The sequence below is a fragment of the Labrus bergylta genome, chromosome 14, assembly GCF_963930695.1.
Source record: "Labrus bergylta chromosome 14, fLabBer1.1, whole genome shotgun sequence".
In the NCBI taxonomy this organism is placed as follows: Eukaryota; Metazoa; Chordata; class Actinopteri; order Labriformes; family Labridae; genus Labrus; species Labrus bergylta.
The window spans coordinates 24726802-24742305 of record NC_089208.1 but is presented as its reverse complement, the minus strand read 5'-3'; the positions used below and the strand labels follow the sequence as shown (position 1 = coordinate 24742305).

The 15504-nt window shown below is 38.9% G+C and overlaps 2 protein-coding genes across 2 annotated transcripts; both read right to left on the bottom strand.

The window, feature by feature from the left end:
* Positions 1-1445: 1445 nt before the first annotated feature.
* Positions 1446-6985, bottom strand: LOC109976633 (uncharacterized). Its single transcript, XM_020626663.3, has 5 exons — positions 6782-6985; positions 5638-5795; positions 5480-5536; positions 5186-5381; positions 1446-2864 (listed from the first exon to the last, which is right to left on the bottom strand). The coding sequence occupies exons 1-5, from the start codon at positions 6929-6931 to the stop codon at positions 2001-2003; spliced, it is 1425 nt and encodes a 474-aa protein (XP_020482319.1). The 5' UTR covers positions 6932-6985; the 3' UTR covers positions 1446-2000.
* A 3604-nt stretch (positions 6986-10589) lies between these two features.
* LOC109976634 (uncharacterized) lies at positions 10590-15060 on the bottom strand. The gene is made up of 5 exons (XM_020626664.3): positions 14866-15060; positions 12566-12723; positions 12411-12476; positions 12129-12330; positions 10590-12043 (listed from the first exon to the last, which is right to left on the bottom strand). The coding sequence occupies exons 1-5, from the start codon at positions 15013-15015 to the stop codon at positions 11180-11182; spliced, it is 1440 nt and encodes a 479-aa protein (XP_020482320.1). The 5' UTR covers positions 15016-15060; the 3' UTR covers positions 10590-11179.
* Positions 15061-15504: the final 444 nt, after the last annotated feature.

Genomic DNA, 15504 nt, shown 5'->3' with positions numbered 1-15504 from the left:
TTAAAGTGTAAATTGTGCATTGTTAAATAAACATTTTTAAAAGTGCAATATTTCATATAATTCGAACAATTGGGCCTACCTGGATGACGAAAATAATTTTAGTCACTGATTTTCTTCTTCAGGTTAAATAAAGTGGTGTGCAGCAGAGAGGAAACTAGCTGTCCCTGCAAAGCTGCTCTCCAGTACTGCTCACATCTCGCTGACCGGCCACAGAGGCGCTGCTTGTCAAGGCAGGCAACTGCTGTGGGCCCCAGACCAGTAGAGGGCCCCTGAGGGCTCAGAAACTTAAACTAAAGCAGTGACACAAAATGTAAATTTTTTGCATGACAGTAGGAAACCTCCCTAAAGGGGGCCCCATCTGACATCGCTCACTCTCCTTCCCTGCTAAACATCACATGTATGATAGCTGTGAAAACCAAAGTTTGTCAATGAAAGAGGAATTATATCTATCCTATATATTTATAGGAGAGAATATTATAGATATTATATATAATATTGATTCTTGCCTAGGGCCCCAACAGACTCTGGAATCGCCACTGACCGCCCGCCCATCACTTCAAACTAGCATGTAAAACTGTCCATGGAACAAAAAGTAAATATTATAAACCTAGCTTGGTTTGTCCCTTTTTATGGATCAAGTATTAATCTCACACCTCCACGACTCTGAGCACTTCAGTCCTTTGAAAAGGTTCCCTCTCTTCCTCTTTCTGCACAGCCATGCAAATACTCACCTGCACGACCAAAATGGCCGTCTGACTTTTTGTCTCTGTGAAATGTTATTCCTTCTCTTATAGGTATGTATGAGTCTTCATTATTATCATAACAAGAAACCATTAAAAGCTCCTGAGACTTTCTGTTTGTGTTGATTTTGGGGTGCTCTGTTGACTAAGAGGTAAGTCCATCTCTTTGGTCAGTTTATCCTTTAATCATATAAGTAGCATTTTCAGATGTAAAAACACATCCTGCCGCTTTTCAACAGTCTAACACGACCCTCATTGTGACTCTTTTCTGTTTCTGCAGTGTGCCGTTAATCATCTTATCTGACACTCTCCTGTGGCAGCGGTTACCGGCATGTGAAACAGAAACACAAACATAAATCAGTCTTGTTGCTGATGGTTCTGTTTCCGTTTGCTTTTGTAAGTCGTACAGACATATCGGCCTGTTTCATAACCAATTCTAAAATACTGAAAAAGCAGAGTGGGATTTTTCTGGCACCACTTCACCAACTTCCAAGGAGCCTGAAGAGTGAACGGCTAGAAGAGGACAAAAAGCTCCAGCAGCACTTGTTGTTTTAAAAACTTTATTAGGCCGACATGTTTCAGCTCGTGGTCTTCATCGGGGTCTGGGGTCAAGTGTTGCTGGAGCTTTTTGACCAATGATAAAATACTAACAGGTGCTTTTACATTAAGCGAGTCATGATTTGTTATGAATCATACAAAGGCTCATTTCCTTTATGAAGTTTTTATTTCCTTTAAAAAAAATGATTTGCAGTATAAATATATAAAGTACATTTTGCTCTTTAAAATGACAATTTCATCAGAAAGATAAAAAATGTGGTCAACACATGCTGACAAATGTAAACTCAAAGAGCACAGATGTGGTTTAAGTCAGAGATCATGAATAGTCAGCAGGATGTTATTGTGGAGTGGAGCCCTGACAGAGTTAGCGGTACCATGACGCTAAGTGGAGGGGTCTTTGTCTTATCACCAGACTTCCTTCGACAGATTGATATGTTTACAGTTAGTCCTTCGGAGCCGCTTCCCTAGCAACCATCTCATTTTCTTCTCTATCTACCATGACAGGCACAAATCGTCCTCATAGGGTCGGACTCTTTTGCTTTGCCACGTTGCCACGTTTTCCTCTCGACATAATTTCCTGACTCCTAAGACCCCTCCCAGATTCTGCCTGACTGTAAAAGTCTGCCGCTGTGAGAGGCGTGTGTGAACAGGGCAGCTAGTCCTGACATGTTCAGGAGTGAATGTGTGAGAAAGGGCTGTAGGTTAAGAGAGAGACCCTTGAAAATGAGTGAGCATGGCACACACATACCACAGCTGGTTAACGGACCCCAGGAGGGACCGGGGAAGAACTCCGTCAAATATCTGGTACTGCTTGATTCTGTATAATGCTCTCTCTATGTGAGCTTTCAACTTTGCATTACTTTGAGTGGTGGAAGCTTCCTGCTTGATGGACTTTCTCCTCTGATTCAGAAATGGCGGCGAGACAAGAGACACATTGATGGCTGACAGCAGATCACTAATGAGGAAACTGTTATCAGCCATCACCTCATCCCCCTCCTCCAGCAGGGACAAGATCCCAGAGCGTTTTGTTATTTCCTCCGCAGAGATCGACCCTTCATACAGGCTGCTCACAAATGTGATTTCTCCAGAGGGGCTCACACCCATCAAGCCCTTCAAGGTGGTGGAGCCGTTGTAGTTTGAATAGTTCTCAGGATTGACCTTCTTTGAGCTGGCCCGCTCCATGTGGACCTCCGTGCAGTCCAAGATAACCCTTGTTCTTGGATAGGTGTCTTTAAAGCACTGTGGCATCATTTCACTTACAGCTGATCTGTGGAGCCACACGGGCAACGACCCCAACATGAAAAACAGGTAATTGGCCCAAGTAGTCACCACCCTACTGACTGTCGACGGTGAGACATGAAAACGCTCTGCCAGGGATTCCTCAGACGCCCCCTCTCTTACACGGCAGAGGAAGAGAAAGAACTGATCGATCAAAGACAAGTTTTCTGCCTGTAATGCCGCCCTGCTCATCTCCTGCCCCGTCACTGTCTGTGCCTGGCTCCACCTCTGTAAGCGCTCTGCAGTGGGCTCCAGGGACAAGTAGACACATTTTAACGTGACATAGTCCTAAAAAACAAAAAAGATAAGTGTTACTGGTATATCAATTATTAGTAGAATTGCATTTTAGGCAGATTTTCTGCATTTCTTTATTTTGAATTTGCTAATTTCTCCTTCTTATTTACCCTTAGAAATATTTTTTTTAATAATGTGGTTGTTAAAAAGCGACCTTAGGAAAAGATTTGAGTCTAAAGAGGGGGAATATTTGCATTCAACAAAGTCATGATGGTAACATGAATGAATGTTGGGCCTTTATTTTGTATATCAATATATTATTTTTCCTCATAATGTTCAAATGCTGTTTTTTTTAACAAAGTACTTTGAGTTGCTCCATTCTCAATGAATGGATCATGTGATTCATTAATAAAGATGACCTAAGTGTATTCTCATCACATCGATTCTCTTTAGTTGTGCTCAAACCCACAAACACCCTCACACCTCCACTCTCTGCACACATCTGTTTGCCACACGCCCCTCTCTCTCTCTCTCTCTCTCTCTCTACGTCTCGCTCCCTTTTTTAAACTGCCGAATATTCTGTCACAAAAGATGAGTTTCTTCTTCATGAATTAAAATGCAAAAACACATTAATACTGTAATTAATTGGAGAGTCAACATCATTCATTTAAATATAATGTTTAAAAATGTCTTATTGAGAACCAACAATGTCAACACTGATGCTGCACCTACTCTTGGTAACTTTAACTGTATGCTATGTTGGAGATTATTCATTCTTGTTACCCAAGTTGTTGTTGCACATATCTATTGTTTGTTGTTGTTGTTTTGTCTTGTTTTTTCCTTTACTAATGAACATACTGTATGTTAATGGATTACATTTCATTCCATGATGCCAAAGAACATCTGGCAAAGGGACTGCCAATTGGGGTACATTTACATCCGTCTGAATGTTGATTAATGTACACTGTCCCTTTTCAAATAAATAATAAATAAATGAGCCCCGGCCCCCGTGTGAAGGAGAACTTGTTGTTAATGTATCAAAACTTTGGAAAAGAACTTTGTTCTTAACGAACTTCACACTTTTTTTAAAGATCTATTTTAGGGCTTTTTGCCTTCATTTGACAGGACAGTGGATCAGGAGAGATGAGGGAATGACCTGAGCATACCTCTATATACTGTGAGGTGTGTGTGTGTGTTTCAGTAGTGTGTGAGTAGTCCTTCTAAACAACAAGTACGGACGGAGGAGCGCGTGAGGGCAAACCGTCCACTTATTAATCAATAGAAAATGGTCTTCTTCACTCAGATAGAATATAAGAAATTAAAATTCAATAAGATTTAAACATTGTGTTTTCAACATGTTAACAAAGCTGCTGTGGAGTCAAATATATCCGATGGTATTATAGACATTAATGTTAGTTAAACAGCCCTAAAAACAACATAATATACTGTAGAACTAAAATGCATTGAAAGAATAACTGTGTAACTCTGACACCTAGTGTTTAAAAAGGGTACTGCAGTCCAAATTCAAAACATTGTAGAGAGCTGTTTGCCCCCCGCCCACTCCCCCATAGAGTCGAAGGACACTCAGGTCACCATGTGGTGGATACTGAAGCTTCAGTGTTTATCCAGCTCTGCATCGGTCTGTAAACCTTTCTGTGTTCTAACCTCTCTCCATTTTTCAAAAGCATCTCCAATATTGATCCTAGTTTGAGCACGTTTCTGCTCGTGGAGCTTATTAGAAACATGCAGAGGCTTTTTAGGTCGGGTACAATCACTTCTATCTGAACCACTTCTCTTGCCCGCTTCCATCACTGCAACACCTGTTGACCTGATAACTGCTCTCATATCTGACAAACCGAGGGGCGTCCAAAACGGCCGTGTGGGGGTGTCTTAAAACCGCCTACCTTCTCTGGTCCAAACAAATCCAGAGCATTCAGGACCAAAATCTAAAGTTAGAAGGAGGACATACTGGCTGCTGCATTGTTGTCAGAGAAGCCAGCACTTCAACAGAGCATGTTTCCTTAATGTCTGATCAGATAGTAAGATACCTTTATCATTCTATTCAGTAGTTATCTTACAGATTGCTCCTTTAATCTTTTCTTTTTTTTAAAGTGAAATTGAAGTTACTTACGAACACACTGATGTGGCTCTGTGAGTTTACTTGGTTGCTGCACACTTTTTTTTAATATCAAATTTACTGTGAGGTTGTACTGTAAGACTATTTTAAAGCCCAAACTTATGAGAAAGATATCATCATTATCAGCAACGATGCATTTCAGATTTCATGTGAGACTCCACAGCTTTGATTCCCATTCATCCCCAGTTTATAAGTATTTCTGCAAGTCACCCCATGATCACTGCACTTCTTGATTCACCTGAAATCCGGTGTAGAAAGTCAACAGATTGGCATCATCCTGGAATCGTTGAAGACAGAAGCGCGAGGCCAAAAGCTCATAATTTTCCTCAGTAAGCTTGGCAATCTCCCGTTGTGCTGCCTCCAGCTGCTCTGCCACAGAAACAGGAAACTTCACGTAGTCATGGTCAGCAAGAGGTGCCGGCATGTCCTCTGGTCTACGGGAAACAACTAAACAATCAGAGAACATCTATTCCAAAATATGTGTAAATCTCTGCATCTCTGGGTGAAATCAGGGAATATGAAAGTGTCTTACTTATCAGCATCCTGTGTGGAACCAGCATCCTCAGTGATCACTTCTCCAGGCTCAGGTCTGTAACAATATGAAGTTTACACCTCATTAATCCTCATAGCAGATGGAAATAAATAAATTAAACACGCTTTTGTGCTGTCATGAAATCACACATCACTTACGTGCTGTTAACAAGAGGTATCTTAACGTAAGCGACTTTGTTCCATGGAAACAGCTGAGGGACACTTCCTGGAACCAGGCCTCTCTTTTGAGAGTCTTCATGCCACCGAAAACAGTCTCCAGTGAAATGCTTAGAACAAACACCTACGCCCGATTTAATCTGTTTGAACGTCACAGAAAAGAAGTATCCATTGAGCATAACGTCTCAAAACAGTCCTGGTTAAAGAAGAACATGTTTAAAGGTTGGTCAGAGAGAGAGCTGCACCACTTGTGTCATAGTGCAATAGAGGAGGGAAAAATCGATTTATGTTAAAATCGAAATTCTGATCTTCTGAGATTTTTTTAAATAGATTAAAAACTTCCAAAAATCTCCGTAGAACGCCAAATGGAGCAGCAAGACATCCAGCAAGTCTCACAGATGACTGCAGGTAGATCCTGATGTATACTAATTTAAAAATAGACTTTGAATCAATGAATGGATCCATAATCGTTTTGAATCGAAAATAGATTCTGAACCAAATCGTGAGACACTCAAAGATTCCCAGCCCCGCTGTGCAAGCTTCTACATCCTTTGATTTTCTCCTCACCTGTATAAATGTGTTGAGGATGCACGTTAACGTCTACATTTCATATACTAGTGGTGTCTTGTATGTGTAACACTCTCAAAAAATCAATGGATGCAATGGTGATAAACTGTGCAGCTGAAGCAGGAAGACAATCCAAAGGGAATTTAAATTGTTGTGTAGACTGAGAGAAATTTATATGATGGGAATTACTCGAGAAGATTTACAAGATTGTAAAGGAGATTACTCATAAGAGTTTCTATGTTTTAGATATTATTATCATTAAACAAACCTTGTTGTTATATGTTAGCCTTCTGAAAGGGGGTCTTGGACCTGATTTAACTTCTTTTATTCATCTAAAAATCAACATTGAAACTGAAGCATCCTGTATTTAACTGTTTCCTGAGGTCGGTTTGCAAAGAGAGCTCCACAGCTTTACCTAAGGCTTTTATCAATGCGTTTATATGTACAATTACTGTTACTTTCAAATCGAAATCAGTGTCATAAAAGTAAATTGTTAGCTATGAAGTAGCTGAATGCTAACTCTAGCTGTTTCTGATGGTGGGTTGTTTTGTTTTTTTACCTCGAAATCTGGTTCCCTGTCCTTCCGGGTTTTCACCAGCCATTGTTTTCGTAGTTTCTTGTTAGTCGGGAAGCGATGAAATGTCAACGTCATGTAATCAGATATTCGACGTTTATCTGATTTACAACCTTTAATACAACATCCCCACATAATAACAACTGACGAGTTTCCCACTCGGAGCGTGACGTCACAGGAAATGTTCTCTTCTTCTTCTTCTGCTGTCCGTATCTTTTATGGCGGGTGACCCTCAGCTTTCAGATGCATTAGCGCCACCTACTGTGTTGGAGTGTGGCCCAGGGTTTAATATAATATATATAAATAATAACTATATATCACTCTGTTATTGAGAGACAAGCTTCTTACACACTTAGGCCCGAATCACATACATACACAAACAGGACTTGTGGACATGAATTAATGGAGAGATGTTAAAGTGTGGCTGCCACAGGGAGCACGCCTGAGCTGCTTGCTCAAGGGCACATCGACAGTACCGGGGAAGTGACTTGGCACATCTCCAGCAACCAGACCAAGTTTCATACTTTGGTCCACACTGGGACCATCAGTGACCCGATCTGGTTCCCAACCCAAGTCCGTTCAGACTGACCTACTGCCACCTGAGCTACTTCCTTTATACAGCCTAGCACCTTAAAAAACACAGGTTTACAAAGTGATTTGACATACAGCGAAAGCAAAATAAGAACAAAGCAAAAGAACCGAAACACAGAAGAACATTAAGTAACCACAACAACAAAAAACAACCCAACAGCAAAAGAACCAATTCAACAAAATACCCAACAAACTTCTTTAACCCAACCATCATAAGACCCATTATAACAACCATCATAACAACCATTACAACATCCATCATAAGACCCATTATAACCATCATAACATCCATCATAAGACCCATTATAACCATCATAACATCCATCATAAGACCCATTATAACCATCATAACATCCATCATAATACCCATTATAACCATCATAACATCCATCATAATACCCATTATAACCATCATAAGACCCATCATAACAACCATTATAACATCCATCATAAGACCCATTATAACCATCATAACATCCATCATAATACCCATTATAACCATCATAAGACCCATCATAACAACCATTATAACATCCATCATAAGACCCATTATAACCATCATAACATCCATCATAAGACCCACCATAACAACCATCATAAGACCCATTAAAACCATCATAAGACCAATTATTACAACCATCATAACAACCATCATAAGACCAATTATTACAACCATCATAGACCTATTATAACAACCATCATAACACCCATTATAACCATCATAACAACCATCATAAGACCCATTATAACCATCATAACACCCATTATAACCATCATAACAACCATCATAAGACCCATTATAACCATCATAACAACCATCGTAAGACCCATTAAAACCATCATAACATCCATCATAAGACCAATTTTTACAACCATCATAACATCCATCATAAGACCAATTTAATTATTACAACCATCATAAGACCCATTAAAACCATCATAACAACCATCATAACAACCATCATAAGACCAATTCAATTATTACAACCATCATAACAACCATCATAAGACCAATTATAACCATCATAACAACCATCATAAGACCCATTAAAACCATCATAACATCCATCATAAGACCCATTATAACCATCATAACAACCATCATAAGACCAATTATTACAACCATCATAACAACCATCATAAGACCCATTATAACCATCATAACAACCATCATAAGACCAATTATTACAACCATCATAACAACCATCATAAGACCCATTAAAACCATCATAACATCCATCATAAGACCCATTATAACCATCATAACAACCATCATAAGACCAATTATTACAACCATCATAACAACCATCATAAGACCCATTATAACCATCATAACAACCATCATAAGACCCATTATTACAACCATCATAAGACCCATTATAACCATCATAACAACCATCATAAGGCCAATTATAACAACCATCATAACACCCATTATAACCATCATAAGACCCATTATAACAACCATCATAACACCCATTATAACCATCATAACAACCATCATAAGACCCATTATAACCATCATAACAACCATCATAAGACCCATCATAAGACCCATTATAACCATCATAACAACCATCATAAGACCCATTATAACAACCATTATAACCATCATAAGACCCATCGTAAGACCCATTATAACCATTATAACCATCATAACAATCATCATAACAACCATCATAAGACCCATTATAACCATCATAAGACCCATTATAACAACCATCATAACACCCATTATAACCATCATAACAACCATCATAAGGCCAATTATAACAACCATCATAACACCCATTATAATCATCATAAGACCCATTATAACAACCATCATAACACCCATTATAACCATCATAACAACCATCATAAGACCCATTATAACCATCATAACAACCATCATAAGACCAATTATTACAACCATCATAACAACCATCATAAGACCCATTATAACCATCATAACAACCATCATAACAACCATCATAAGACCCATCATAAGACCCATTATAACCATCATAACAACCATCATAAGACCCATTATAACAACCATTATAACCATCATAAGACCCATCGTAAGACCCATTATAACCATTATAACCATCATAACAACCATTATAACCATCATAACAATCATCATAACAACCATCATAAGACCCATTATAACCATCATAACAACCATTATAACCATCATAACAACCATCATAAGACCCATTATAACCATCATAAGACCATTATAACCATCATAACAACCATCGTAACAACCATCATAAGACCCATCATAAGACCCATTATTACAACCATCATAAGACCCATTATAACCATCATAACAACCATCATAACAACCATCATAAGACCCATCATAAGACCCATTATAACCATCATAACAACCATCATAAGACCCATTATAACAACCATTATAACCATCATAAGACCCATCGTAAGACCCATTATAACCATTATAACCATCATAACAACCATTATAACCATCATAACAATCATCATAACAACCATCATAAGACCCATTATAACCATCATAACAACCATTATAACCATCATAACAACCATCATAAGACCCATTATAACCATCATAAGACCATTATAACCATCATAACAACCATCGTAAGACCCATTATAACCATCATAACAACCATTATAACCATCATAACAGCCATCATAAGACCCATTATAACCATCATAAGACCATTATAACCATCATAACAACCATTATAACCATCATAACAGCCATCATAAGACCCATTATAACCACCATAAGAACCATCATAAGACCCATTATAACCATCATAACAACCATCATAAGACCCATTATAAGACTCATTATAACCATCATAAGACCCATTATAAGACTCATTATAACCATCATAAGACCCATTATATCACACACAAACATGCATGTACGTGCATCAGTGCTGGACACTCTGGAGAATGATAATGCTTGTTGTAATCCATATAGCGCCCTCTGCTGGTGAAAGAGAACTGCCAGTGTAATACAATGATACTTACATTAAATGCTGTTTGACTGGTTAATAACTCTAGTTATATCGGCACATATTCGCGATAAAATTAGCCGATAACGATAGACACTTGATATGCTAATATTGGTCGTTATCGGCTGGCCGATTAGTATTTAACCATGAACATCGACCTCAATATGATTAAGATGGAAATCATGAAAGGAAACGTTTTTTAAAAAGATTTTCCAAACTTTTATTGCACAAAAATATTCAACACATGATTATATTAAGTTATTTTCAGTCTTTCAAATTACAGTGTCATCAAATAGATTAAAAACATGGTCAAGTACAAAACATTGCCGACAATCGGACAATCAAACAGTAAACAGTAGATACTCAATATGTTTGGGATGAGCTGCATGTTTGAACGGAAACAGCCAATGTTACCCGAAATCTTAACTGCCAGCCCCCCCCGTAATATTTCTGCATAAAGTCGACGTGAGCCGACGTGTGAATGCAGCAGGTCATGTTCAGGAAGATTCAAAACAAGCGAGGAGGTGGGGGTGATGACATTTAAATCACGCGTCCTGCACGTATTTCAGCTTTGTCCTAATCTGTACTACATACAGCGAGTACATCCAACTACCTGTAGCACTGATATTAAGGCACAAACTGTTGTCTTAGTGTCTGACTTTTTTGCTTTGTTCTACATTTTGATGCTGTGCATTTTACACCATGCCCTGCTCGACAGTGAAGAACTCCCGCTTTGACCAACGGGTGAACAGGCAAGTCAAACTGTCAGGAGTTCATGTGTGAGAAGGGCTGTGGGTTAAGAGAGAGGCACTTGGAAATTAGCCAGCATGGCACACACATACCACAACTGGTTAACTGTCCCCAGGTGGGAATGGGGAAGAACTCTATTAAAGATACGGTTTTGCTTCATTCTTTGTTTGGCTTTCTCTACATGAATTCTTAACTTTGCATTACTTTGAGTGGTGGAAGCTTCCTGCTTGATGGACTTTCTCCTCTGATTCAGAAATGGCGGCGAGACAAGAGACACATTGATGGCTGACAGCAGATCACTAATGAGGAAACTGTTATCAGCCATCACCTCATCCCCCTCCTCCAGCAGGGACAAGATCCCAGAGCGTTTTGTTATTTCCTCCGCAGAGATCGACCCTTCATACAGGCTGCTCACAAATGTGATTTCTCCAGAGGGGCTCACACCCATCAAGCCCTTCAAGGTGGTGGAGCCGTTGTAGTTTGAATAGTTCTCAGGATTGACCTTCTTTGAGCTGGCCCGCTCCATGTGGACCTCCGTGCAGTCCAAGATAACCCTCGTTCTTGGATAGGTGTCTTTAAAGCACTGTGGCATCATTTCACTTACAGCTGATCTGTGGAGCCACACGGGCAACGACCCCAACATGAAAAACAGGTAATTGGCCCAAGTAGTCACCACTCTACTGACTGTCGACGGTGAGACATGAAAACGCTCTGCCAGGGATTCCTCAGACGCCCCCTCTCTTACACGGCAGAGGAAGAGAAAGAACTGATCGATCAAAGACAAGTTTTCTGCCTGTAATGCCGCCCTGCTCATCTCCTGCCCCGTCACTGTCTGTGCCTGGCTCCACCTCTGTAAGCGCTCTGCAGTGGGCTCCAGGGACAAGTAGACAGAGTTTAGCGTACCATAGTCCTAAAAACCAAAATGATTAAGCATGTTATTAAAAAACAGGAAAACAAACAGATGCAGAGGTACTTATTTTAACTCTATGATTCACCTGAAATCCAGTGTAAAAATACAAAAGCCTGGCATCGTCCTGGAATCGTTGCAGACAAAAGCGTGATTCCAAAAGCATTTTCTTTTCCTCAGTAAGCCTGGAAATCTCCTGTCGTGCTGCCATCAGCTGCTCTTCCAAAGGTGGAGACAAATGTATGTAGTCGTGGTCAGCATACGGTGCAGATGTGACAACTATCTCCGGTCTGTAGGACACAATTGAAAGCATCAGAAAACAACTCCAGAATCTGCAGGAAAAAAATCAGATAGTATGAGCGTTTCTTACTGCAAGTCAGCTTCTTCTTCTGTGGATTCTGTGACCTCAATTGTTACATTTCCAGCCGCCTCACCTCTGTAGAAATACAGTTTAGACCTCATTAATCTCATTAAAGACATAAACCGAACATGTGTTCGAACAGCAAAAAGCCCACATTCACTTACTTCTGGTTTGTAAGAGGGATTGTCAGGTATGAGACTTTGTTCCATGGAAAGATATGGGGGACACTTCCTGGAATCAGACATGTCCTGCGAATTCTTTCGTTCCACCAGAAACAGTCTCCAGCGAAATGCTTGGAACACACCCTTGTATTTGATGTAACCTGTATTAACAGCACAGACGAGATGCAGTGAGCGTAAAGTCACAAAATGTTTCCAGAATATGTTTGGGGTCGAAAAAAAGATAAAGCTGTAAAGGGACGAGGTGGGATTATTTTAGCGATACGTTATTTTTCTTTCATGTAAAGTTCAAGTACATAAACAACCAATCCAGCCGTACAGGGAAATACATAATTTTTGGATGCCAACCGTCTCTAAAAACTCCAGAAGAAGAAGAAGAGAAATAAGGAGATGGAGAGGGAAGATGAGTTTGAAAGAAGCCGTGGGATTTTCCTTGAAATCTGGACACGTCTCTTTTATGTGTGCAGCCATTATTTTGGGATTTTCAGTAAATGTAGAGAAGGGAAACTGTGAAAAAGGAACTTAATAAGCAAGAGAAAGTAAGCCATCATAGAAAGTAAAGAGATGGAAAAGCATTACAATGAAATACAAAAAAGGAAATACAAAGAAAGGAAAATATTAAATTAAAAGGGAGGATATTTAAGTAAATGCTCATAAACTGTGCTGATGGTCTACCATCCGGCTCAGTGCAGTAAAGGGAAAATGCGTCCTCTGAAATTGTCTCATGATCAATGAAGAATTATCCGATCCTATCCTATCCTATGTCTCCACCTATGGCAAGCCCTTTTAACATTTAAGTATTAGCGGTAATAGTTAGACTATTAGAATTCCAAGGCGACATATCCACAATGTAATTTTCACTAGTAACAATTCTAATTATATAATATCTACAATTCATTTTTCACTAGTGGAACTGGTCATTGTAGATATCTGTAACTTAATTACAACTAGTCAACTTGTGCCATTGACTTCTATTCAAATTGAATTACAGATATCTGTTATTCAATTTTTACATGTTGTAATTCAAAGTCGACATATCCACAATGACATTTTGACATGTCGCAATTCTAATTCATGATATCTACAACTCAATTCTCACTAGTAAAAATGTTAATTCTTGATATCAACAATTCTATTCTTACTAGTGACAAAGTTCATTTTTGATATCTACAATTGTTCTAACGTTACAGATATGATAAATTAATTCTACATCTCTAAAATGCAATTCTTACTTGTCGAAATTACATTATTGATATCTTAACCTGGAATTATTACATGTAAGAATGTAATTACAGATATCTTGAATTTACATTTCAACATGTCAAAATGTAATTTTGACATGTTGAAATGTTATTTCCACTAGTGAAAACTAAATTGCTACTTGTCAGCCAGACTGTTTTAATGTTAAAGGGCTTGCCATACTCATTCAGCGGTAAGTAAACACTAAACTTTATCATTATACATGTTAAAAAAACGTGACTATCTTACCACTCACAGTATAAACTCCGTCATTGGTGACATCAGGACCTAAAGACAATTTCAACCAAAATCTTAAAAAAAGTGTATCTGGAGAAAGTTACCAAGCCTGTCTTTAAGGATTAATAAGAGCATCAAAACATGCTTCTGGTTTCCTTAAAGTGTGAACACAGAGGGGAGTGTTGCAGGGTTGAGATAATGTTGAGGCTGTACAGAGAGCATTATGTGATCACAGATAACTGTCCATGCAGAAACGCTTCTCCTGAAATCTTCAATAAAACGGTATCAAAACGTGCTGCCCATACTCTGACTTTAGTCTATACGATAGGGGACAATGACAGCCTCTGCTACTGAATCACTTTTGATTTCTTCCTCTAAGAGTGGCTGGTTAGTTCTTTAAGTTTCTACTGAAGTTTGAAGTTTCCAATGTTTGAGAATCATTATGAAAATTATTAAAAATGATTAATTATAATTTGTTGACTGAAAGTGTGATTAGTGTATGTCGATATATGTTGATGTGTATGGTGGGGGGCTTTTGGGATGCTAACCGCCTCTAAAAACACAGAAGAAGAAGAAGAAACAGTAGAAGAGGAGGTGGCTGAATGCTAATGTTAACTGTTTCCTGAGGAGTGTGTGTAATAAATCCCTTGAGTTTTACCGCTATTATATAAACGTGTACAGTACAAGCATTAATAACTAGTATTAATGAATTCTATCTTCATCTTATAAGTATTACGTGTTTAAAGAAATCTTACACATTAAGTAGTTGAATGCTAACAGCTGTTAGCTTTATTGTGCTATGTTTTTACCTTGAAATCTGGCTTTCTGTCTTTCCGGGTCTTCTTTAACCATTCTTCTTGTAGGTCTTTATCAGTCGGAAAGCAATGAAATGTTACCATTGAGTCACATTCTCGAGCTCTGCGTGATTTACATCCTTGAATAATACAGTACTGCGACATGATAACAACAGTGGAGTTTCCCCACTCTGCGTGTGACGTAGTATGGTGACGTAGCCTTCTTCGTCTTCTGTTTGGTTTTATGACGATTGGCGAACAACGAGTTGGTGCATTTTCGCCACCTACTGGTGTGGAGTGTTCAAATTCTAATGTGCACTATAGTTTTCTATACATTTAAACAAATAGATTAAATTAAAAGATATAACTTATTATATCCTCTTAATCAACATAGATTGTTGAAGACAGGGGTTCCAAAACTTTTCGGCCCGGGACCCCGAAATAAGATGCTACTATATTTACAGTCTATGGCTGCTAGAAAGACCCTGGACCCCCATTGTTGCCTACATATAAGTACATTGTTGTCCACAAAAATCATTTATTTTCAGTTCATAAACACTCTGAGGAGAGACTTTGCATTTGTCCCCTTCATCATCTTCAAGGTACTGAGGTAATCACCCACACAGGTTGTGTTGGTAGAGTCAGTCACCTCTC